The 25,872-nt window shown below is 53.0% G+C and overlaps 6 protein-coding genes across 6 annotated transcripts; 3 read left to right on the top strand and 3 right to left on the bottom strand.

Annotated features, from left to right (window-relative positions):
* Positions 1–5,998: 5,998 nt before the first annotated feature.
* Positions 5,999–6,541, bottom strand: PG997_002949 (uncharacterized protein; the record flags this gene model as incomplete). The annotated part of the gene is made up of 2 exons (XM_066807264.1): positions 5,999–6,317; positions 6,384–6,541. 2 exons carry the CDS (start codon positions 6,539–6,541, stop codon positions 5,999–6,001), a joined length of 477 nt encoding a protein of 158 aa, XP_066670882.1.
* A 982-nt stretch (positions 6,542–7,523) lies between these two features.
* Positions 7,524–9,968, top strand: PG997_002948 (adenosine/AMP deaminase; the record flags this gene model as incomplete). The annotated part of the gene is made up of 5 exons (XM_066807263.1): positions 7,524–7,647; positions 7,904–7,929; positions 8,066–8,398; positions 8,446–9,123; positions 9,234–9,968. 5 exons carry the CDS (start codon positions 7,524–7,526, stop codon positions 9,966–9,968), a joined length of 1,896 nt encoding a protein of 631 aa, XP_066670881.1.
* A 1,965-nt stretch (positions 9,969–11,933) lies between these two features.
* On the bottom strand, positions 11,934–13,007 carry PG997_002947 (uncharacterized protein; the record flags this gene model as incomplete). The annotated part of the gene is made up of 3 exons (XM_066807262.1): positions 11,934–12,160; positions 12,213–12,828; positions 12,885–13,007. 3 exons carry the CDS (start codon positions 13,005–13,007, stop codon positions 11,934–11,936), a joined length of 966 nt encoding a protein of 321 aa, XP_066670880.1.
* A 4,322-nt stretch (positions 13,008–17,329) lies between these two features.
* Positions 17,330–21,495, top strand: PG997_002946 (uncharacterized protein; the record flags this gene model as incomplete). Its single annotated transcript, XM_066807261.1, has 4 exons — positions 17,330–18,368; positions 18,420–19,456; positions 19,504–19,643; positions 19,695–21,495. 4 exons carry the CDS (start codon positions 17,330–17,332, stop codon positions 21,493–21,495), a joined length of 4,017 nt encoding a protein of 1,338 aa, XP_066670879.1.
* Positions 21,496–22,235: 740 nt separating this feature from the next.
* On the bottom strand, positions 22,236–23,828 carry PG997_002945 (uncharacterized protein; the record flags this gene model as incomplete). Its single annotated transcript, XM_066807260.1, has 3 exons — positions 22,236–23,333; positions 23,397–23,597; positions 23,667–23,828. 3 exons carry the CDS (start codon positions 23,826–23,828, stop codon positions 22,236–22,238), a joined length of 1,461 nt encoding a protein of 486 aa, XP_066670878.1.
* Positions 23,829–24,439: 611 nt separating this feature from the next.
* Positions 24,440–25,736, top strand: PG997_002944 (uroporphyrinogen decarboxylase; the record flags this gene model as incomplete). Its single annotated transcript, XM_066807259.1, has 4 exons — positions 24,440–24,494; positions 24,569–24,610; positions 24,677–25,558; positions 25,663–25,736. The coding sequence occupies 4 exons, from the start codon at positions 24,440–24,442 to the stop codon at positions 25,734–25,736; spliced, it is 1,053 nt and encodes a 350-aa protein (XP_066670877.1).
* Positions 25,737–25,872: the final 136 nt, after the last annotated feature.

Genomic DNA, 25,872 nt, shown 5'->3' with positions numbered 1-25,872 from the left:
ATAACCACAGGAATAAGATGACTACTGGATGATGATTTGTCATTACCGATTGTCGGGTACTGCAGCCTCTTCTACGAGAAGGCAAGAATGATATCTTCGATTTTGATGACTACTCAGATTATGACAGATGTGGGAAATGTTTCTAATGGGAGGTGCACACGCTTGCGGTCGTTACTCCGCGACAGATCTGATATCTTTCGAGATTTGAAGTCTACGTGGACAGATCTACCGTGCATGTACATGCCAAGTGGATGCGGAAGGGAATTCCTCCCTGAAGGGGATAAGAATCCGAAGGGGGCGCGATAACTGGGCTGTCCAATGTTGGTGCCTACAGGCCGTGTTTTCCATACAATTGCTTTTTCGAAAGCACGTGCTGACCGAGTGGCAGTCTGGAACCTGGAGTAGCCGCCGTGTGGAGGTCCTAGACATATGGCAGATTTGCTTATGCCGCCTCAGCGTGCCGCCGATGAGGTTGAGATGACGATTAAACGGCCGCTAAGAAACGAATTTCTCCGCTGGCGATTTCATGCAAGGAAAAGCAACTCAGCGCCCGTCCCCACACCATGGCACACCCCTTGGCAAAAGACAAGTTGCTGCAGAATTGCTCTGAACGGCCGGATAGTCCAATCATAGACGAGCCCAGCGGAAAACCTGGTCAGCTCGGAGCCGGGGTTAGCTCGGATGCTGCGCCGCACCAATATCAGCCAATGAGGTCGTCCCCTGGCCTCCGGGGAAAGTTGGGCTTGACCTATAAGATGCTCCGAAAAACCCGACAGACTGGCTGGGACAGATAGCGGAGCGACGGCTCAAGCTGCGAAGACCTGCTATCCAGGCCTGGTTTCACAGGCCAGATCTGCAGCTAAGTAAGTCTGCCCTACTGTCCCGAGATGAACCACCACTACCACCCGTACCGCCTGGACAACATCAGTACATACGCTTGCCCTTACGATGTCGGCCGCCGCCATTACCGATTCCCTTGCCTCTTCTCCCTTTACAGGGTAACCCGCCATTGCCTCATATCGCCCCTCCTCCCCCTTGGCCTTATGCAAGAAGCAAGAATGCTACATCCACGGAGATGCTTAGGATCTACAAAGATGCAGCTGTATGGTCAAAGAAGCAACACCTGCAAGTCGACTCCATAAGGCGCCAGCGGCCACCTCGGGGATTTATGTAAAAGATCCACCCTGGCAGCCTGCCCATACTCGAACCCATCCCCTCCCGCACCCCCTGCGGCTCCTCATGTGGTAAACGGCTCCGTCTTGGTTCGCCCGCTTCATTCGCTCGTCCGTCCTAGACAAAATTGTCTGCCCTACCTGAAGCTGCCTGGTATCCTTCCTTGCCTGATAGCTTTTGGGCACCGTGTAATTATTATGCTGCTGCCCAAGGTCAATTAATAATAACAGTAGGTGGGTAACGAGACCCAACATCGAACCTGCAAAGATCGTGTGTGTTCGGTCCCTTCCTTTTTTTTGCTTATCTATGCCACCCTCATGGGCCAACTATGCAAGTGCTTGTGCCTGTGGCCAGCCATCCTCATATCATTGGTTGGTCCAATGAACATTCTGTCACCTGCCGCCGATGCGCGCCTATAGTAAGCTGGCCCTGCATAGTGAAATCGGGATGGTCTTGCGAGTATGTATGTATATGCAGATATACATGTAGTCATCATTCGTCATGCCTCCTTGAATCCTGCTGCTAGGGGAGTGGAGTATTGCGGGAGAATCAGGTCCGGTAAGCGTCGGGGGAATGTCTCTCTTGGAGAGTGTGGCTGGGCTAAGAGGAGGGGGCATGTGATTGCATTTCTTTTGCTTGTTCTGGGTTCCTTTTTATGACTTCGTCCTAATTGAGTTTATGTATGGGCATAGATGCATGAAAGAAAGGAAAATCGCAGTCAGACGCCAAGGACAGGAGGTATAGGGTAATAGTTTGCGAAGGGCCCGCCACGAGCCGCGAGCAGCTGCCTGACCGATCAGCCAGTGATGCGATAGCATGGAAAAGTACTACTTTGTCAGCAGGCGTCGATTGTCCATTGGCACAGTTGGCCGCCTGTAGACCGGAGTGGCTGTGGAGTTGTAGGTGGGATGGGGTATGAAGTGCATGAAAGGTATCTTGAGTGTTGGTATCGTGGGTTATGAAGGTCTGTTTGCCTTGATGCTACTGGCGGCGCGTTACTCTCCTCAACGAGGCGGAACTTTGGGGGATGCCTGTCGAACAGCGGCTGGGAAAGTCGTGCTTTCAAGACTTTGGATGGGCGTTATCGTTCATGGGGAACACATACAAGGGACTGAATGAATAATCATGTGCCAACACCCAATTGTGACAGAAGCTATAGGGAGGAGGCCAATGCCATGCGTATACTCTTCATAGACCCGGGAGAAACAACCTGTATTAGCCAGTCACGATCACCGTCTTGACAATATTGCCTCTGGTTCATTACGGAAGAAGGGGTCCCGAAGCTCGAGATAGAAGGTTAGGCCCTAGAGGGAACTCGCAACCAGGAAGTCACTCACCTTTGGTATTCAGATTTCGGTTCCAGACACCCTCCGGAACATCTCCCCTGGGCCCGGCGCTGTGCGCCACCCGGCTAGGCAGTCGCCTGACCTGCTGGGTCTCTGGCGCCCGGCATAAGAGTGCGAATCGCTGTGCCCAACACCTGGGCAGACTACATTCGACAGCACGGTTATCCAATGGCATTTGCGTTGATGTGCTCTTCACCTTGAGGAATCGGCTTGCGTCGCGGAGTGGTGCAGCCTCTCGCTGTAACAAAAGACAAATATGGCCCAAAGCTCTCTCTATATCTCATCCACACTTATGGGATGTTCGTAATGGGTCCTTTGAGCCTCATAGATAGTCATTAGGAGAAGGTCATGATGACCCCCCCAACGAGTAGGATCCTGTCACACTCCCCCAGACGTCGAGGTCAAGCATTTGTTGTTTGTAAATGCTTGATACTTGTATGAGACGATCAAGCGGTGTTGAACATGTAGTTGTTCGCGTTTACATGCTAACGGACATGTCTGGCTTTGGATATGCAACGTGGAAAGCCTTCCACTCACTTAAGGAACGAGGGCATCATTATCGTCGGACCGAGAGACCCAAAGAGGAAGATCTGAGGCGGAGTAAGCATATATGGCCCAGACAAGCGGTGATCGCCCAAGAGAAGGTCCATGTAGTGTGTGTTAGCAGCAGTCTCTCCATTCAAGTATATAAAGGAATCTGGGCAAGGGGAATGACAACTGTAGCGTAACCCCTTGCCCACCGCGATGGCCAAGACACCATACATCCATTGAGCCTACCCGTAGCTTGACTGTCTGTCATTGCTACTCAAATGTGATATCTGGACAGGTGAGCCAGGCAACGATATAGTTTGACCACATCACCCACGGGATCCTCGGCAGATATGGCAGGTCCTATAGGATTAATCAGCGAGCCCCTATCGTCGTTCTTGCCTGCTTCGCGCTAGATGTAAGGGTGGTATTCGATGCCGTGGGGGTTCCAAGTATAACCCCTGTGAAACATGAGCATTGCCGTAGCCCTATACCAATAGTCCACCAATCATATGGGCAGTCGCGGCTGACAGTATTGATGTTCTCTATATCATTGTTTACGATGTCGTCGCTATGGGTATCGCTAGGAGGTAGCCAGGCAACGACTTTGCGGTCTGTGAGCAGCGATCCGAGTCTATGTGTTATATCCCAAGTAGAGCGATCGCTCCATCGAGAGTGTATGTGATCTTCTGTTGCTCGCTTGGGTTATTGCGCCAAACAAGTTGGACATACTAGCAGATTGAGATTTCCGAGATTAGGATTGTCAAGTGCTTGACGATGATGGAATAGGGGGTTCGGGGAGGATGCAGGAGCATGACGAAGACTCACAGTGAAGGTCAGAAGTCGCACAAAGCAGACCGTCCTTATCACCAGTCCAGATACTATCATTGGAAAGGCTGGCTACTTGTAATGTGATATATAATGGGTTCTCTGTAGCTTATACGGGACCCAGCTTGTCGCAGAAAAAGGAGACGAAAGCCTCAAGAGGCCTAAGGACCTACACACTTCATATAGTGATACATAAAGTCCTGAATAGTAGTAAACGTGCACCTCGTGTTCAAGGATTCAATAGAAACTTTTCTTTATGCCTCTGCTGTCGCTACTTCTTACAAAGCAGGCTGTACCGGCATGTCGTTGAGCGTCGGGTCATAACATGGATTCCTACTTGATAGAGGGACTGAGTGTCCTCGAAAGGTCCCCTAGCAGGCCCTAACGACAAATGAATACCATACTGACCATCTGAATCGCTATCGATACAATTTGCATGACACAGGCAGTTTTTAATGTGACGGACGGGATGTCAGAAACCTCACGTCATGGACGCTACACTGAACCGAAGCCGAGCTGCCAGGCTCTGAGCCACACGGCAGGCCTCTATCTACCCCTTAGCAGCTGGTTTCCTTGAGGAAGAAGCCTATTATCGACATACGATTCAGAGAGTTAATCTAATCACTAGCGCGAGATGTATTTCTTGCCACATATCAGTCTGATGACCAGAGTAGTGTTGAAAAGTCCAGTGAAGAGGATGAAGAGGAGCTGCCTTCTCCTAGTAATATATCCCTTGGTAAGAGCGCAAGGGGCACCGGTTGCTGTACCAGTACTTGTTTGATTGTAGTTAGTCAGTCAGTTATTCAGAGTTTCTATGTGCCAGTGACTTTCAAAACGATCCTTACTTTCGGGACTGACAGTGATTGAATACGAGAGTGTTAAGATACGGATGATGGTTGGCACCACTATCTGAGTTGGTCACTATTCCCAGTTTGTAAGACCTATCAACTCCCTGCCAGCTAGATAATACGGTATGACCAGTGTTTTGACACATTCATATAAGTCCGTGTATTAATTCTGGAATCACTGTACATAATCCACCACTAGAGCCACGGCACTTGAAATCTCACCAGACCTCTCAAAGCATGCAGGTTGGTCATTTTGGGCATCTCACTCCTACGGCTGCACGCCTCCCTCACTGCCTATCTCATCTCATCCCAAAGGTTTCATCTGCCTTACATTGTATAACCATGTACAAGGCCATAGTATAGGCAGTATGTGACTCAAAAGCGCCCCCCCTAGTCTCCAAGTATGCCGCTGCAACGCCCAACTCGACAGCCCAGCGAAGCCCCTCCGCTTCTCAAATGGAGGTTTATCATCTTACGCAACCTCTGCAGTGCTACCAATGCATGGGACTTTGGACATCTTGCCGAGCAGCAGTTCCTGGAAGATCAATATCATTCATCTTTCGGGCTTGCCGGCCGGCCGGCCGCATGAGCTTATTCCAATAGGCAGCCCCAACGAAATAAGGCAACCACTGGACGAGGCCTGTCTTGCAGTTCAGCTCCCGCTACCTGCCGGCGCTTAGGGCTGAATCAACTTCTTACTGGCCGGTTATAGGTAGACTCTTTGTGTGACCTCGGGCGGAGTTGCTTGGGTTACATGGTTCGTGCAGCACCAAGGAGTCTATCCCCATCCTCCAATACAGATGACGAATGACCCCCATGGTGCACCGCGGAGTCACTCTCAGCCCTACCAGAAAAGTTGTGTAACCACAGACCTAATCTTATGGGATACATCAGCTATATACCCCAGGGACAGGCGGTATCTGCAGTCACTTGCATAGACTGCAATGTGGTGGTGGTGCATGAAGGCTACGGGCAGTGTACATTCGACCTGAAGGCGAGATACTTGTGACATACACAGACGTCGGTTTTGGGCAAATCTCCGACCAGTTCATCTGCGTATCACTCTCAGGCTGGCCTCTTCGCATGCAGCCAGCAATCTCCCATCATCATGATGATCTTACCCAACCATAAGCATCAACCCATCGATCGATCCAACATGCTTGCCTCGCCTGAACCTGCCCTCGGAACCAGTCTGAGCTACTCGCTCTTATTAGACTGCAACCCAATGGCCAAGTGACCGACCCATTCCCATTCCTATTCCAATTTATCCCCTCTCTACTCACTCGTGGCAACGTGGAGCTTACGACATCTTCTCAAGACGCGTAGTGCCCCCTGGATCTCGCCCAGCCAAGCCGTGCGGTTGATACAGAAATACTCGGACGTCGGCTTTATTTCCGCCTTCAAGTCGCGGTCGCGGCCATCTCCATCATTACCGAAGAGGCCCATCCCCATCACGACGCGATCCGGGCTGCCCTGGCGCTGCCCTGTCACGCGGCTCCCGCAGATGGCGCAGAAGGAGCGCAGGATCACGGTTCCCGAGTCGGACGACTGCGTGTCCTCAAACATCTTGAGGACGGCCGCCGGGTCGTCCCTCCTTTAGGAAAGGTGATCTGAACTTGCTGTTGTATTTTGAGACGGTGCCTATGTCAGATAGGGGTACTTGTCGGCTAGGTAAGTTGTGCGTACGTCGCCTTTGTATACTACATTACTGGCGAATATCACGCCGGTTGCCTTCTGGCACGAGCCGCAGTGCGCGCCGGTGACGTTGATCTGGATGGCGCCGCATATGCACGACGCTGTTCTGTGGGTGTTGGACATGATGGGCGTGTCTGTATGTGTGATGCCTGATTGAGATTAGATATTTCGCCGCCACCCTTCCTTCAGTCAACGACCGGCCAGCATATGGAGGGGGCCTATGGACGACAATGATCACATCATTTGTTCATGCGTTTTGATCGACTTATCATAAGCTTGAGCAAGCCGCCCTTCCCCGCACCGCCAGTTGGCCCAAGAGAATTGAAATTGCATGAGAGACGGGGGGGGTTCTTTTGTTACACGGCAGCCTCCAACATGGCGAGCAGATTACTACGACGGGCGAACGAAGGGGCCATTGCATGGTCCGGGTGCGCAAAGCGTAGGTACATGTAGTTAGCTATTGGGGGCAAGAAGAGTTGACTTCAATTCTTCCGACTGCGTCCGGTCCTGTTTGATTTTCTCTGCATCGCAAGATCGGGGGTTGTCGTCACAATATGTGCAATTTCCTCGAGTGTTGGTCATGCCGACTTTGATGAAGGCAATGTCAAGGCATACGTTTATCAGGCCACGTCTTCTGCTGCAGCAGGTGATGCCGATGTTGCAGCCTTCTGGTAGTATTCAAGGTTCAATCTCGATGGAAGTTGTTCAGCTTCGCGCCTGCTGCCTTTGTTTTCGGGCTTAAGGTTTGCGTGTATATCCGTTGCTGAAGGTCCATGCTAGGGGATAAGGTTGCATTCCGGATGGACTGTCAAAGAAATGAGGCTAGCCCGGCACAATGTCTGAGCCCTATAGTTCAGCCGTGAAAGCTATAGAAGCTCAGCTGTGAAGAAAACAACGAGAATGAGAAACAGCCCAGCAGCATAAAAGCGTAACCGCCGTTGTCCGCCGGTTGGGTAGACCACTATCGGTGCCGGGTGACAATGACAGAAATGAGTCAGGGCATGAAACTGGGTGTCAGCAGGTGGCAGGTGTTGCCCGCCATCGGCACGTACGGGTTTCTGGTTTCTCGTCATCGCGATTGACCGTCACCTGGAAGAAGCCATCAATGCCTGTTCGTCGTTTCGTTTCAATGGCGACAGATACCGAGGTCAGTCGCATTAAGGAGACAAGGAGAGAAGCGACGGAGGTTACCCAGGCTCTGGGACGCTGGCATCTTGGCGTGCGTGTAGGTACATACTGTTCTGCAAGTACTGTAGGCAGCCAGTGCTGGAGCCTGTAGCCTGTAGGCAACCTGGCAACCTGGCAACCTCCGTCCCCGCTAGCGGCGGCAAGCATGATGCACTGTTTCGAGGGGTCCCAACCATGGATTTTAGTGGGCTGAGAAAAAGAGCGGGGATCCGTCGTGCAATCCGATATTGCTACACTTTGAGTCGTCCCGCTAGGCGACTTGAGACGGACAACGCATTAGATTTATATTGACTATAGGATGCAATCAAGCAGGCGAGCAGGGCGTATGTGATGATCCAGAGCCGACAGGATATAAGCCAGTGCCAGCACCACCATCCCGTCCCCCTGGGCCTGCGTCTTCGAAATTGCGATAAAGGGAGATTGCCAAGAGATTACTTATTTATAGCTGCAACTGGTTAGTGTCAGGAGACCGGACACCGCGAAGTGCCCATCAGCAAAATTGACCCGACCAACGGACGGGCGACTTTCTATTATCACAACCTCACTTCGCCCCTACCTCCTCCAGAAGACCCAGACTTCACACACGCCCACGCAAGCAACATCACACAGAAGATGCCATTCACAGACCAGGAGTGGGAAGAGGTCTCCCAGGAAGTCCCCACCACGGGCGAACCCTTCATCCAGCAGTACATCGAGGGCCGTGAGCGCCTCATCGCCCAGGAGGCCACCCAGCGCAGCGATGCCTCCTTCCGCCAGAGCCTCTCGCCCCTCGCCCGCCGCGCCTGCGCCATCGTCGAGCGCATCCGCAACCAGGAGCAGCGCACCATCTGGACCCCCAGCTCGAGGACGAGCTCGCCAAGGAGAGCGAGAACATCACCGTCCACCCGGGCATGATGTTCTCCCTCTCCAAGGACCGCATGGAGCAGACCAAGCTGTGGCAGATTGTCCGGCGCATGCCCAAGGGCTCCCTGCTGCACGCCCACATCGACGCCATGGTCGACTTCAAGTTCCTGCTCGACGTCCTCATGAAGGAGCCCGGCATGCACATCTCGGCCGACATGCCGCTGACGTCGCCCCGGGCCCTCGAGAACGCCACCCTCCTCTTCCGCTTCTTCAAGACGGCGCGGACAAAGGACAGTCTCTACAGCAAGGACTACGCGCCGGGCACCTTTATCCGCATTACCCAGGCCGCAGACGCCTTTCCCGACGGGGGCCGAGAGGGCTTTCTGAAGTGGGTCCACAGCCGCTGCACCCTCTCGCGGACTGACGCTGTGGCGCAACACCACGGCGTCGACGAGATCTGGACCAAGTTCTACAAGTGCTTCCGCGTCGTCAACTCGTTCCTCCACCACGAGAACATCTACCGGCAGTTCCTGCGGCGGCTCATGCACTTGCTCAAGGACGACGGCATCATGTACGCCGAGCTACGGTTCGCGTGGGGGCTCGACTACTACCAGCAGGGCAGCGAGACGCCCGACACGGACTACGTGCACATGATGGACGTGCTGGACGAGGAGGTCAAGAAGTTCCAGGAGACGCCCGAGGGCAAGGGCTTCTGGGGTTCCGCATCATCTGGTGCTGCGTCCGCTGGCTGCCGACGCGCGACATTGTCCACAACATGGACCAGTGCATCACGACCAAGATCACGCATCCGCACCTCATCGCCGGCTACGACCTGGTCGGCCAGGAGGACGGCGGCCGCCCCCTGCGCGACCTGCTGCCGGAGCTCTTCTGGTTCCGCAAGCAGTGCGCCGAGGAAGGGGTCAACATCCCCTTCTTCTTCCACGCCGGCGAGTGCCTGGGCTCCGGCAGCGAGACGGATCACAACCTGTACGACGCGGTGCTGCTGGGGACGCGGCGCATCGGCCACGGTTTCAGTCTGTACAAGCACCCGCTCCTGATCGACCTGGTCAAGGAGAAGCGCATCCTCATCGAGAGTTGCCCCATCAGCAACGAGGTCCTCCGCCTCTGCGGCTCCGTCATGAGCCACCCGCTACCCGCTCTCCTGGCCCGCGGCGTCCCCTGCTGCCTCTGCAACGACGACCCGGCCATGCTGGGCCAGGACACAGCCGGGTGCACCCACGACTTCTGGCAGGCGCTCCAGGGCTGGGAGAACCTGGGGCTCGCGGGGCTCGGGTCCCTAGCCGAGAACAGCATCCGCTGGTCCGCCTTCGAGGACCAGACGGCCGACAAGTGGACCCGCGACGTCAAGGAGGCATCGGTCGGCAGCGGCCTCAAGGCCAAGCGACTTCAGGAGTGGGCCGTCGACTGGGAGAAGTTCTGCCTCTGGGTCGTCGACGAGTTCGGTACCGACGAGGACGCAAACGGTGCAGTACCTGCTCCTACTGCTGTGGCGCAATAAGCAGATCAAGGAAAGAAAAAGGGAAAACACGCCCAGTGCGTGTGTGACCTGCACGGAGAAATCGGTGTGGTCACACGGCTAGAGACGGGAGCTACCATCGTTGAAATATTAGCGGTGATGGGGAGCCGTCATTATTCTTCGGTCTACAGATCCAGGAGTTCGCACGGTTCCGCCATTCCCTACCACTCCATTCTTGCGAGCTTTGCTTGGAGGTCATCTGCAGGATATTTAAGGGACGCAACCAAGGGATTGGGGGAGACGGGAGAGTGGGGAACATGGCCTGCTTTCTTTTGGTCAGTCAGCCGGCATATTATTTGGGCGCATATGTACTAGGTAGAGAGCAGCATATATCCTTTTTTCAACAAAACTGCTTCAGGTTCGACGGGCGGGGGCAATTTCATGGAAAGGCATATAGAAGGGAAAGAGAAAGAGGTAGAATGTTCAAATGCGCAAAGAAGCAAGAAGAAGAAGAAGAAGAAGCATAAGAAGCGGGAAAACTACATAGCCAGAGGAGTAAGGGGCGGTTGGGAGGGAGGGTGGCGTTGTCATTTTTTTGTTATTGAACATTTTTTTTCACACGTTGCATGGTGCATTTTCAAATCTTCATTCACATACTATTAGACTAGGTAGTAGTAGACTAGGTAGGTAGACTGCGAGCGATATTCAAAGCAATTTGATGCAGGCTGGTCCTTTTCCCCTCGGGCCTCCAGGCAGAAACCTGCGATAGTAGGTGGTAGCTACATGCCTGTGATCCCTTATGCACATTGTTGATTTCCGGGTAACAGGCAGAAGGCCCATCGAAGGGGGTTGTTTGTGAAACACCAGGAGGGAGAGAAAGAGAAGGTGGACTCGGTAGAATGTAAGATTATAGCTACCTATACAGTCATTCAGCTTGCAGTAGCCGGTAGGGCTGTGTAGATGTGCGACGGTGGAGTGAGTAGGTAGGGTAGGCAGCGGCAGACCGTGCGCAAAGTGACCTCGTATTTTCATCCATTGAATGAGGCTCTTAGTCGACGTTGGTTTCATCCGAGGGAATGCGTGTAGGGACTGATAGGTTGTGCAGAAACATATCAACCAGGCCCGTACCGAGGTAGTCTGGGGCGCGCGCCAGGCCCAGTGACCCTTTGTGCATAAATCGTGACAGGGGACCCTATAACGAAGGTGGCACTACCTAATATAGCTATATCCATCTGCAATGTAGGTAGGTAGGTAGGTAGGTCTGTAGGAATGAATGTATTTACATCCAATACGCTTTTCGGTGTGGCGAGCGCCAGCCCAGAGAAGAGGCCCCCCGTCGAGATGGGAGAGTGGGCCGAGGTCATAGGGCTACATCACTTGCAGTAGTGAAATGCAGCAATGCGGGTTGCAGCAGCGTGGGGGGAAGGGAAAAATACAAGACCACTCAGAGGCCATTGGTGGGTTCCGGCTCGTACGAGTCAAGGCAATCGAAGAAAGCAGACTCTCAGGTTGGTCTGGGTAGATGTGGCAGCCTACCTACCTACATGTACTTAATACACATATGCAAAGCAACAACAGCCAAGAAGCAAGTGCGACTTGGCTGTGGCCCTTCATTGGGAGATTTGGGTGATTACTTGCTCAGTTCGTATATGCGAGAAAGCGAATATCTGGTTCTGGGTCTGTGATACAAGAAGGATAAAGTACAGCAGAAAATAACAGTGACTGCCTATGACAGCGATTGCTCGCCTCCAAGTTGTCCTGAAGAAGAATCGGCAGTGCCTGCCATCACAGGTTCTGCCTCGAAACAGCCTGAATCTACCCTCGGGGAAATGTTGGTTTCCGAATTGTCCGATATGATATTTGGGCTTGTATAGATGTGCTTGAAGTCGCCTGGACGTCAAGTGCTTTCGACAAAGATGAACCGGGGAAACGGACTAGGAAAAAGACGTGTTTGTGAAAGAAGGCAAATGGCCAAGCCAAAGGTGGGAGCTGCAATAGTAACAGGGTTCAGAAACCTGGTCCCCAAATCTCTTGAAGCCAAGCACGAAGCCCAACTGGTTGAACAGGAACCATCTCGTTGAGGTTTGGGTTGCTGAAATGGAACCGACCATTTGCTGTCTGGACAAGTTGCTGCATGTGGTACCAGTGTGTCCAGTCTTGGTGGTCCTCGTAGTGCTGGAGCCATGAAAGGAGCTCACTGTATGGCCTGGTGATTTTATTGAACGTGACTTTGTCTGGTCAGTAGAAAGTAGCATCAAAGCAAACGGAACTATAGATGCGGCGTACCTCCTCGAACCTCTTCGCAGACCTCTACTAGATGCTTCGTTGACAAAGAAGCACCGCTCATCTTGAACTCTCTCGGCCAGCTGTCGAGACCAAGCTCAATGGCTGCAGCGACGAACCTGGCTACATCATAGACCGAGGTCATGGTGATATGTACCGAACGGCCCTGCGCGTTGACTTCGGGTATCTCGGCGGTGCCATTGCGAAGATTGACCAGATAGTCCCCCTCGTTCTGTACATTGGAGCTGTAACCCATGCTGTAGGCATCAAGGCCTCCCGGGGCCAGCCTTTCGTAGAAGAGACCGCACGAGAACACGGTGAACTTCATCGGATGTGATCTCGATGTTGACCAACGCCGAAGGTAGTCCAGGGCTGTCGAGGAGCCCCGGTCCAAAGGGTCAGTATCACCGGGCCGGTGACTCAGGGCGCCTTCGAACTCGGAGGGGACGAAGCAGCGTACTCGGGCTCGTCTGGCGGCATCTATAAGGTTGACTTGAGGTGTACCGCAGATAGTCGAAATCACGAGGTCGACGCCCTGAAGGATAAATCTAAGGTTGTCCATATTATCATAGTCGACAACCGCGACTTGACAGTCGAATTCGTCGAATTCGGGATGCTCCTGGATGGATACTCTGTTAGATCTGAGGAAAAAAAGCCGTGGCACTCGGGGCTTACTTGAGTGGAAAGCACGATGAGGGCATGTGCGCTTTCGGAAAGCTCGCGGACGAGGATATTGGCGAAGCCGCCGCCCCCTGCAATAGCGATCCGCATCATGGCTGTTGCTGTCCTTGCGGACATGTTGAGGTAGAGTTCGGTGATCCGAAGGCTTTATAGCCTTGCTAATCCCTCTGGAAATCAGATCCAACGTTACCCGGGTTGCACTGGTTGTCAGTCACAGCGACGAGCAATCCAATTCACAAGCCACCGAGTCTCGCCGATCTAATACACCAGTAGAGCCGGTAAGTGTACCGCCTGACGAGACAATATTTGGCTATTACTCTGAGTGGTTGTCGGGACCGGCCGCGCGCGATAGTGAGGTTATTGAAACGATCAAGCACCGGTACCCAAATAATGGTTACACACTGGCATGTGCAGATGAGCAGATGCCTCAAAGGGAGATGGAAGCGAGATTCTTCAAGGTGAAATACTGGGAAGTAAGGCCGCAAGCGTAGATGTGGGTGCAACCCCTGGTGCATGTAAGGTACTTGATATAAGGTTGCGGCATCGGGTTCCATAGGTAGGCAATCCCTCACGGAACTATTTCTGGGCCACTTTGAGTCAATGCTGGCACGAGCTCGCCATCACTCTTCCCTTGAAGCTACCCGAGACCCCTTCGGCACTTCGCAACGTATCTATACCTGTAAGCAAGCAATACTTCCGCAGAGACCTTTGGTTCCTTCTCAAGAACCAGGCCTCTTAGCCGTGAATGGCTATCATGCCTTTAACTTCATACCGTAATCAGTCGAAGATGATTTCATGGCCTGTTCTGCCTAGCACCTCTGTCGAGTCCGCATTGAGCATGTTGTACAGTGGCATACGTCGGCGGAGGCCGAATGAGTAATGAGTAATACCCCCTGAATTAAGCAACCCCCCTCCAGGTGGTCCTGATAGCCTTGGCACCACCGATACATAGACACCTCCACCTATGCTCGAGTCCCAGGCACAGCCGTAATGTCCCAGATATGGTGTGGGGGACTGCGTGATCACGGTTGATACCCCGGCCGCAGGCGCAAGTAGGTATGGTAAGCTGGTTGTGATTACCAAGAAGCGTAATGTGTCAAGGAACATCATATTGTCGTCAAGTTCCAAGTCCATGGTAACGGTGCAAGCTAATGCCCGACTTGCATGTGAAAACAATGCATCCCAGGAATATACGGGAGACTTGTCTGGTACAAGCTTGACGACGACGACGACAGAACAGCCAAAGATAGTCTAGGTGGACCGCCATAGACCTACCCAGAACTGGCCTGTTCGGTGTCCGCCCGTTGGCGTCAATACTCGCATGAAGGTGCGTCAGCACGCTTCAGAAGTACATGTATGTTCACGTTGCCTTCTCAGTGCCATCGTAATCTCTCACCGAACAGGATCAGGCTCCTAAACGAAGATAGCACCGCTTCGAGCCAGCCAGTAGGAAAGGGGTGGTACATACTCGATAATAAATTAGGCCGGCAAGGGTCGACAGAAACTAAAGTGCAACGGTTATGGGAGGACTAGGTGGGCTGCAGTTGTAGAGCATTCCCGGACAGACCATGACAGGGAGTTGGTACTGGCCCCTAATTGGCGAGAAAACGGGCTCGTTGTGCATGATGGAAATAGGCTGCATTCTTGGATTTCCAGCCAGTGACAGGCGAGGGTGACAAAAAGATTATGGTTTTCTCCGTCCGGGCAACGCGAGTTGTGTTGAAGATGATAGTCAAGCCAGGTGGGGGCTGAATTTGGTGGAGTGAGCATGCCTACATGCAAGAGGTAGGCAGCAAACCGTGTGTTGGAGAAAGAGTGCAGAGAGGGAAGAGAACACCAAGAAGTGGAAGGAGCGATGTGCTGGCGACCACAAAGTAACCCCGTCCAATTCCCCACAGACAAGGCGAACTCGAACCCCCGAGATCCTACATGTACTCAACTCAACTCGACCCGACTCGACTCGACTCGACTCTTGTAAAGTCGAGTATAGGCTGTAGGTGTACGACAGGACCAAGTGTACAATGTTGTGTTTGTGGCATACTTCGCTAGCCAGATCATGTACTTTGATCAACCACATACGATTGATTAATCGAGTCCATACAGCCAGCTCCTCATGGAAACCACTGATCTGCGGTCACTGCGGGGCGTCCAAGACAGGTGACTGCTATCGTGCATAGCATCAAGCGTTTTCCCATTCGCCCAAAGCTGCAGGAGAGGCACTGCTTCTACTTCCTGCCAAAATGTGTTAGATTCTACGTGTTATATCCAATGGTTTTGTATAGTGTCAATACTGAGTCACTCACAGCACACCTAGAGAACCTCATGACCTGTCCGAACAGCAACGGACATTGTGAGTACGGTCTGCCTCCTTTCGTCACAAACCGCAAAGCTTACGTCAAATTTCCCTGTCTAACGTTGGATGGGATGGACACTCGGCCGAAGAATTGGTCGTTACGACCTTGTCGGTTTCTGCATCTTCAATGCCCTATTTCCGAGTCCTGTCACACGGAGATGACAAGTTGGGTGTAACTGCTGGCTCGACGTCGAGAGCCAATCACTGTGATGACTGTATGTGGCCATTTCAGGTGTAGCAAAGCTGATGTAGGCGCGTATGAGGCCCGGGAACGCAGCTGTTGGTGATAGGACTTCGGGCAGAGCGAAGATGAAACTATGAAACCAATCCCACGGCCGCGAATCTGACCATCCATCCTCAAACGGCCCCCAAAGTGACCAGCCACTAATGAGGCTCATGTCAATCGTGGCTGGAGGTCCTCATATCTTGGTTACACAGCTCGGCCCTATAAAACCGGTCTCTGGGGCGGAGACCATGTCAAGATCCCGTCAAGGGTGTCGTCGATGAGCTGAGGATTAACCATGTCACCACGCCTACCAGGGTTTTCAGGCATGCTGGCCGGGTCCCGGGATCCCAAGCAACATGCAGAAGCCCAATAGGAAAAGGTTACTAGATGCGGAAGGTTGCAACTGGGGAATAAGGGGCGAAGGACGGGTGAGCTCGGACGGTGATTGTCAATTCTGTTTGTTGACATTGGCAAATTTGATGGCTAAGGACGTCATGCTTCACGCTCACGTATGTCGATTGGTCCCCGGGTGAACATGATAATAGCCCCTCGTCAGCAGCCAAGGCACGCAGATTAGTAGACCAAAATTCCCTTACCAAGCCAAGACAAACATGCACCATCGTAAATGAAGGATATGGGATATCACATGCGCCTCTCCATCCTTTCTTGATGTGGTGGATTTTCTTCTGTGCCTCTTTCCCGAGGATCTTGGGCGCAGCACGCCCATATGCTTTCAGCCGCTTCGAAAGGCAGGGACGGGAACTCCCATCCTGGCTTGGCCCAACTTCTATCCCTGTCGGACCATGTTCCCTGCTAGTATAACGAATGCTGGAAGCCGAGCAGTCACGTAGTTTTCGACTTGAAGTAACAGTTCGACATCAAGGCAAGGTCATGTACACAATGGCCTGAAACGAAATAGGGGAAGGGACTGAAGCAATGGATGGGAAATAGAATCGTACATGCTTAATCATTGACATAATCGTGTTCTGCGCCTGCAGGTGTACCTTCCCTATGTAGGGCGAGGCAACATTAGTTTTGAGGTAATCAGGGGGCCAGGTCCTCCAACTGACGCATCCTCTCCATCCCAAAAGACGGACTTCCACCACCGCTGGGACGAGCCGGTTCTGGACGAGCGTGTTAGCCCAGAAATCGGACCAGGGTGACTCCAAAAGTTGGAGCTGTTCAGCCTCCAATTGCCTAAAAATGTCTCTGTCGACTCCCATTAGGTAAGGTTCTGGTAAGGATAAGGACTAAGACGTGATTATAGTGCGGGGTATTTGCCCACTAATAGCTTAGCCGTACTGCTGCTGTCGCACAATGGGAAACTACGTTCGGATATGCGATGGTGGGATGGTGGGGTTCGTAGGCAGGCAGGGGCGCTCCTCCCTTGAAGATCTGCCTCCATGTGCCTTATCAACCCGCGCGCTCTTATCAGCCTTCGTGCTCGCGATTACTATTACCACATGGTGGGATTTAGTTGACTGATGCCGAACTACGACATCGGAGCTTTACCGACGACCTGCCTCCAGGCATTGAAGTGCTCGTCATTTGCTGGGGGCCTGCTCATCGGCCTTCGATCCCCGCGGCTTTGGTGGTATGCTTAGTACAACTACCTACCTCGCATGCTATACTTGGGTCCTAATTAACGTTGTCTTTATCTACCTCCTAGCTTCCTTCGTCCTATAGACTTGCGCGAGCCATTGCTTTATCTCCGTTGCTTGCTAAGCACTGTCATCCAAATACTTCCTTGAAGAGCGCAACTTTGCTTTACATGCCCGATACCATTTGAACACTCAGATTTACTGCTACCTGAGTTCCGCGAAACGAACAGCGCTTGTCTTTCAGACGCTCACTACCGCAATGGCCGAGGCACAGAAAGCGCGCGGGATCCGCATCGCTATAGACCGCGGCGGTACCTTTACAGACTGTGTCGGCACTCTGAATGGCGAAGACCTTGTCATCAAGCTGCTGTCGGAAGACCCTGCCAACTATGACGATGCGCCGCTGGAAGGTATTCGCCGCATTATGAGCCATTTCACCAAGCGCGACATCCCGCGAGGCGAGCCCCTCGACACCTCCCAGATCGACTCGATTCGCATGGGCACCACAGTCGCTACAAACGCCTTGTTAGAGAGAAAGGGCGAGACAATTGCGCTCGTAGTTACAAAAGGCTTCAAGGACTGCTTAGAAATTGGCAATCAGAGTCGACCCAAGATTTTCGACTTGGCGATACGGAAACCGGATGTACTATACGAGGAAGTGGTCGAGATTGACGAGCGAGTCACCCTCGAGGACTACGCAGAAGACCCGGCACGAAAGGTCACAAAAGCCGATGTGCAAGCCAGTGATGAGAGTGCGAGCACGAAGGATTTGGTTATGGGCCTGTCAGGAGAGGCTGTCCGCATCTTGCGCCGGCCAGAGGAACAGGGGATCCGAGACAAGCTTCAGACCATCTTCGACAAAGGCATCAGGAGTATAGCAGTGTGTCTGATGCATGGTTATACATTTCCCAACCACGAGGCTTTGGTCGGCAAGGTTGCCAAGGAAATTGGCTTTCAGCACATATCCCTCAGCCACGAGTTGATGCCCATGATAAAGCTTGTCTCTAGAGCGACCAGTGTGTGTGCCGACGCATACCTCACACCTGCCATCAAGAAGTATATCGCCGGTTTTCAGAAAGGCTTTGCAGGTGGCCTTGGCACTCAGAGTGTCCTGAATGAGGCAGGCAGCAAGGGTGCCAGGTGCGAATTTATGCAAAGCGATGGTGGCTTGGTTGATGTTGATAAGTTCACCGGCTTGAAGGCTATCCTATCTGGCCCTGCGGGTGGTGTCGTGGGTTACGCCATCACGAGTTACGACGATGAGACAAAGATACCTGTCATTGGATTTGACATGGGAGGTAAGCTTTGAACCCCAAAACTGGCTACTGTCCGCGCTAACGCTATGCAAGGTACCAGCACGGATGTCTCACGATATGGAGAAGGACGATACGAGCACGTGTTCGAGACGACCACTGCTGGGGTGACTATACAGTCACCTCAATTAGATATCAACACAGTGGCTGCCGGTGGCGGTAGCAGATTGTTCTTCAAGAACGGCCTGTTTGTGGTTGGCCCCGAGTCTGCTGGTGCCCACCCTGGTCCGGCATGTTACCGAAAAGGGGGCCCAGCAGCGGTCACAGACGCCAATCTGTTCCTCGGACGCCTTTTGCCTGATTTCTTCCCCAAGATTTTCGGCAAAAACGAAGATGAGGCCTTGGATCCCGAGGCTAGCAAGCGTGCTATCCAGGAACTAGCTGATCAGATCAAGAACGAAACAGGCAAGGACATGAGCCTCGACGAAGTTGCTTATGGGTTCTTGACCATTGCGAACGAAGCTATGACAAGGCCCATCCGTTCAATTACCGAGGCCAAGGGCCATGATTCTTCCAAACACAGGTTGGCGACTTTCGGTGGCGCCGGTGGCCAACATGCCGTTGCCATCGCCGAGGCCTTGGGTATTCGTCAAATTCTCGTCCACCGGTACTCGTCCGTCCTGTCGGCGTATGGTATGGCCTTGGCTGATGTCGTTGATGAGCGCCAAGAGCCTGAGTCAAAGGTCTGGAAGGAGGAAAAGTCCGTAATCGACGAGTTGAAGACAAAGATGGAGAAGCTGAAGGACAAGTCACGACAAGCTTTGGTTGATCAAGGGTTCAGTGACAGTGAGGTTGTCTTTGAAGAATACCTCAACATGAGATACCGAGGCACAGAGTCGGCCCTCATGATCATCAAACCCACCGATAAGGACTGGGACTTTGGCGAAGCGTTTGTGAAGCACCATCGGTATGAGTTCGGCTTTACCCTGGATGACCGAGACATCATAATAGATGATGTGCGAGTTCGCGGTATCGGCAAGAGCTTCAGCTACCAAGAGAAGACCGTTGACCAACAACTCAAGAAGGTTAAGCGACAAGACATAAGTGGAAAGCAGCCTTACGGAATGTCACAGGTCTACTTCGAGGGGGCCGGAAAGATACACCAATCTACAAGCTGAAGGACCTTTCAGTTGGCGACGAGATCCAGGGGCCGGCAATTCTGGCTGATGGCACGCAAACTATCGTTGTGACCCCCAAAGCAAAGGCACTAATCTTGGAGACGCATGTCATCATCGATCTCGAAGGGGATGGCAAGGAAGAGTAAGTTCCATGAACGGGTTTTTGGTCGATTCTTTTTCTAACATCTCTCAGATCACAGAAAGAAACTTCCGAAAGGGAAGTCGATCCAATTTTGCTCAGCATTTTCGGCCACCGCTTCATGGCTATTGCGGAGCAGATGGGCAGAGCTTTACAAAAGACAAGCGTCAGCACCAACGTAAAGGAACGCCTGGACTTCTCCTGTGCCATTTTTGACGCAACTGGAGGTCTCGTAGCCAATGCACCCCATTTGCCTGTCCACCTGGGCTCCATGTCTACATGTGTACGAACACAAGCTAAAATCTGGGAGGGCAAGCTGAAAAAAGGGGATGTTATCATTTCCAACCACCCATCGTATGGAGGAACTCATCTGCCTGATATTACCCTTTTAATGCCGGCATTCAACGAGAAAGGGGACAAGATTCTCTTTTATGCTGCATCGCGAGCCCATCACGCAGACATCGGAGGCATCACGGCTGGCAGTATGCCCCCACACTCTAGGGAGCTGTACCAAGAGGGCGCAGCCATCAAGAGCGAAAGGATTGTCAGCGAAGGCAAGTTCAATGAAGACCGCATCATTGAGTTGCTGTACAATGAGCCTGCCCAATATCCTGGCTGCAGCGGAACTCGTTGTCTAGCGGATAACCTCAACGACTTGCGAGCACAGGTATCGGCCAACCAGAAGGGCATCTCTCTTATTGAGGCTCTTATTGAGGAGTACGGCGAAGATACTGTCCAGTTCTACATGGTCAACATTCAGCAGAATGCCGAGAACTGTGTGCGCGATCTCCTCAAGAAAGTTCACAAGAGATTTGAAGGCCAGGACCTTTCGGCCGTGGATTTCATGGATGACGGTAGCCCAATTCGGCTTCGCGTCACTATCGACCCCGAAAAGGGGGAAGCCATTTTCGACTTCGAAGGAACAGGACCCGAAGTGTATGGCAACATTAACGCGCCCGAAGCCGTCACGTTCAGTGCAATCATCTACTGTCTGCGCTGTCTTATTTCCGAGGATATCCCGCTCAACCAAGGCTGCCTCAAGCCAATCCACGTACGGATTCCACCTCGGTCGTTGCTTTCACCCTCCACAGGCGCCGCTGTCGTGGGCGGCAACGTGCTGACGTCCCAGCGCGTGACCGACGTCATCTTCCGCGCCTTCCAAGCCTGCGCCGCATCCCAGGGCGACTGCAACAACCTGACGTTCGGGTTCGGCGGCAACCTATCGGGCAAGGAGGAAGTCAAAGGATTCGGATACTACGAGACCATCGCGGGCGGCTCGGGCGCCGGCCCGGACTGGGAGGGCACCAGCGGCGTCCACACCCACATGACCAACACGCGCATTACCGACTCGGAGGTCTTTGAGCGCCGGTACCCGGTCCTGCTCCGCGAGTTCTCGCTGCGCGCGGGATCCGGCGGCCGCGGTCAGCATCGCGGCGGCGATGGTGTTGTTCGCGACATCGAGTTCCTCATCCCCGTCCAGGTCTCCATCCTCTCGGAGCGCCGCGTCTATCGGCCCTATGGTCTCGCTGGCGGCGAAGACGCCCAGTGCGGCCTCAACGTCTGGGTCCGCCGCGTGGCCAAGGTGGATCCTGAGGAGGATCTTGCGAAGCAACAAGGCCATGCGGAAGAAGAGGGTCATGATAGCACCACCGAGTTCGAGGAGCGCTATATCAATCTCGGCGCCAAGAACAGCGCGCCTATGAAGCCGGGTGATCGCATCATCATCAACACGCCCGGTGGCGGTGGCTGGGGTAAAGTGGGTGAAGAGAAGACAGCTTCGTCCAAGAAGGATCACACCGAGGCTTGGAGGAAAGGTAGTCATGCCGCCAGGGAGGAGCTAGCATTGCAGGCGTAAGCGAGGGAAGGGGGCAAACAGGTAAAGAGGGCGAAGAATTTGGATACGTTTTACATGATCTGGGGTGGATTTGTACATAAGCAAGTGACATTTACCTATATCTGACGTATATCTACAAGATGATTGATAATATATGATCACGATGATAGTATTCCACCTCTGTCCTCGTTCGCTCTCAAGTACATATGTGACGTTAACCCTTTGATAGACCCTCCTTATCTCATCATCTCCAGAGGCATGACACGAATGAACGGACAAAAGGCTTGAATGTACTAAAAGCCAAGTACGGCGGAAAATCAGGTTGACGAGAACACGTCACAGGCTAACGCGAGGGGCTTATTGTGTATTTGCCTTATATCAATTGAGGCAGAAGATGTGTCTGTCTTTCTATTCATTCATAGCACGTTTCTCGTCAAACCCGCGCCGTATCGAGAGTTCAGGATCGTTCTGTGCTCGGCTAAGACAAGGTCATCGTAGCGGCAATGCAGATACGGGATCCAACTCCCCAACACCTGCGCACACCTCTGGTCGGGATTATCTAACTTCTATTTGTTCTGCTGGCTCGAGCCGACTTCAATACTAACGCCGTCGAATTGGCCGTCCGAGAACAAGCAAGTTTGGCACCCATCAGTTCCTGTGGCAAAAGACCTGCTTCTTCTTCATGCCGCTTCGCTGTGAAATCCAGCGTATGTAATCGACATGGGATCAACAGTCATGAACGCCGGGCCGGAGCCAGCTTTCTATGCTGTAGATGTAACTCCTCCCATCAAGTCTTCGTCGTCCACGTGACTTTCAAAGCCCATAGTCGGATCCAGCTCGCTCTTATCGGCAGCCCGTTTCTGGTCTTTGATCAGGTGCTTGATGTACTCTCTGCTGGTTCCAAGGCGCTCATTTGTGGTCTTGAATATAGGCTCGAGGGCTTTGAGCTGTACGGCCGTCTTTGCAAGCTCCTGGGCGTATTCTGCTTCCGAGAGGACCGTGGAAGACGGAAGAAATGTCAAGAAAACTGTTCCGTCATCATTCTTCTCTAAGACGCCCTTCAAGCTGTTCGAGATGATCATGTTGTGAATCAGCGCCTCGATGTCATCGTCACTGTTTAGGATAGTACCCGTCTGGGCACTTTTGGTTTGCTGCCGGATTTCGGCTATCGAAATCTTCGAGAAGACTTTTTGTAGATTCTTGATCTGCCACTCTTGGTAGGCAGAGAGGACCTCTTTCATGAGGCCCACGTTCTGGTCATCTTGCCAAATCTGGCTTGACTTCTCGACCTCGCTTCTCAGCTCCTCTGCGTTGGTCGTATCGAATAGTGAGGCGACTTCTTTGTAGGGTTTGCCGAGGATCTGGTAGGCCTTGGCAGCTGCAGGACCGGTGTATTGTGGTATAGGTATGGCCTTGCCCTTGGACAAGAGACTGACCAGTACCCATTTCTTGTAAGCCTCGGCCATGATCTTACTGCAGCCACCATCGCGGGTCGGGAAAGTGAGGATGCGCTCGAATGCAGCATGCGCTTTCTCCCAGTCTCGCTTGGAGCAGAACATCATGCCACTCAGCAGATCGTACTCCAGTACAGATGTTGCCTTGACGGGATTGGTGAAACCAGTGTCCTTGTGTATGTAGACGGAGGGGGAAAGTGTCATATCGCAGAGCATTGCCGGCCGCTTCGAGTTCGCCATGCCGGGGTAAAAGACGATATTCTTCTCCACCACCTTCAATACCGGGTCAATGTTGTTCGTGTTGTAGGCAAGCTTTGCGAGCTGAAGATGTGTTGAAGTGAACATGCTTCCGGTCGGATCGATTTTGAGGATGGCGGCAGAGACGACCTCGACTGCTGCGGCAGGCTGCAGCGGCAGTAATTATTAGCATATAGACCTCAGCAACTCTTCCAGACGGAAACAACATACGGGCAAAAGCGAGCCGTTACAGACGGCAGTCAGGATTTCTGACAGATGGGAACCCGCATATCTGATTTGTCGAGGATCGAAGCCCAAGAGGAATTTGACCAGTTTGACCAGGACAAACTCGCGCGGTCCTGCTAGATTGGGAACACATAGGCTGTGAAGGACGGCGAGGTATGATAACGAGTTGTATTCGGGATCGGTGAGCTACAGACAACAATGAGTTAGCCTGGGGGCAGTTGGAGCAAGGAAGCGCGCTCTCAAAGGAAGTCTCACCTCTAGCAGTTGGCCTCCGTACTGGCTCAAGGGAACTGGAGGGTCCTTGAGCAGCTTGGTCAGCTTGAGGAGATGCGCTTGAATGGCTTGATCGTAGGCGACATCATCGTTCAGAGGCTCCTCTGGAGGGAAGGCCAAGCAGGTGGCAAGGGCCTGGTCCATCTTGCTCTGGTTTGATCGAGGGTCGCTGATGTGAAGGGTGACGACGTAGCCGATGACGGTGACAAGGCAGGCAAAGGGGAATTTGATGAAGATGGTTGTGAGGCGTGGATATTTCTGCGGCAAAGAGGCGCCAAGATCCAACCAAAAATCTATTTTGGGGAGCAGTCTCGTGCCTTTCTAAGGCTGAAGGTTGGATCTGGATGGATTCATGACATCTAATCACTGATTGGAGATAATGGGGTTGAGGGTTGAGAGTTGAGCTGAGCTGAGTTGGGTTGGGTTGGATACAGACTTGACCAGTGGCAGCCTGGAGCTTGACATTGATCAATTGGATAAGGTTGTTTGCCGTAGGCTCGTAGGTAGGCGGGGGCGGAGCTACCCTGCAGGCTGCAGCAGCTGCAAGTACCGCCGTACCGATACCCCGCCATCAATTCTTTAGTTCTTTAGCTTCCAGGCTTAGCTTAGCTTTAGGTAGGCGGCAGGGACAATTGACCATGGAATTTCGGAGGGGTCTTCTAAGTTCTGGATCGTGATGATCCTCTCATATACTCAACTCTCAACCTCTAAGTTTAATTCTGGCGCTGCTATAGACACGCCACACAACCAAAAACATGGCGCACGAATTCGAACCGTTGAAGAATGATCTCATCCTGAGAACCGCCTGGGGTACAGCTTCCCCGGTGAAACAGAAGTGTATGCATGGCATCTCGACTCATTGCTGATACAGCGTCCACCCGCAGGTCAGGATGTCGAACGAGCACCCATATGGATCATGCGCCAAGGTCAGTCTCTCTCATGTATACCGACTCCGTTCCATAGCTGACCATCTCGTTCTTCCTATGGTGCAGCCGGCCGCTACCTGCCCGAATACCACGAAGCCAAAGCCGGCCGCGACTTCTTCGAGTGCTGCCGGGACCCCGAGGTGGCCTCGACCCTGACGCTGCAGCCCATTGAGCGCTTCGCCGGCCTGATCGACGCCGCCATCATCTTCTCCGACATCCTCGTCATCCCCCAGGCCATGGGCATGGTCGTCGAGATGGTCGACAAGCTGGGCCCGCACTTCCCGGAGCCCCTGCGCAGCCCCGACGACGGCCAGTACGAGCGCGTCATGCAGAACAAGGTCGATGTCGCCACCGAGCTCGACTACGTCTACAAGGCCATCACCATGACCCGCAAGAAGCTCCAGGGCCGCGTCCCCCTCATCGGCTTCTGCGGCGCCCCCTGGACCCTGCTCTGCTACATGACCGAGGGCGGCGGCTCCAAGACGCACAAGGAGAGCAAGACGTGGATCTACAAGTACCCCGAGGCCTCCAAGGCCCTGCTGCAGAGGATCTCCGAGGTCTGCGTCGAGTACCTGGCGCTGCAGGTCCAGGCCGGCGCCCAGCTGATCCAAGTCTTCGACTCCAACTCCGGCGAGCTGTCGCCGTATACGTTCAAGACCTTCAGCGAGCCCTACCTGGCGTACATTGCGGAGCATCTTCCCAAGCGCCTCCAGGAGATGGGCTTGGAGAAGGTCCCGATGATTGTCTTCCCCAAGGGCGCGAACCATGCCATCGATTCGGTATGCAATATTGGCTACAACGTCATTGGTCTGGACTGGGTTATCGATCCTGCCGAGGCTGTCAAGATCAGGGGAGACCGAAAGATTGTCTTCCAGGGTAACGCTGATCCCGGCATTCTCTACGGTTCTCACGAAAACATAACGGAGACTGTCGAGCATATGGTCAAGGGTTTTGGAGGAGGAAAGGGGGGGCTGGATAGCGAATCTTGGACACGGTACATAAGGCTCCCACCCCATGACGGAATACGAAGACAGCTAACATTTAAACTCCAGGTGTTACACCGTTTGTCAAGCCGGACGAGTTGAAGTTCTATCTATCAGAGGTCCAGCGGTGCTCTAAGCGGTGACGGTCAGCGGACCCCCCTGTTGGCTATACTGCCGATGCGCATGGCTACTGTAGCTGGGAGATCTCACTCCATTGGGACAGTATCTAGGTCGATTAGGCACCTGTAATGTTATTAGACTTATTAGAGAGTGTCTCTG

This window comes from Apiospora hydei, assembly GCF_038363865.1.
Source record: "Apiospora hydei strain CBS 114990 chromosome Unknown utg000004l_segment0_segment0, whole genome shotgun sequence".
Taxonomy (NCBI): domain Eukaryota; kingdom Fungi; phylum Ascomycota; class Sordariomycetes; order Amphisphaeriales; family Apiosporaceae; genus Apiospora; species Apiospora hydei.
The sequence above is the reverse complement of the archived record's forward strand: the minus strand, read 5'-3'. Positions and strand labels throughout refer to the sequence as shown.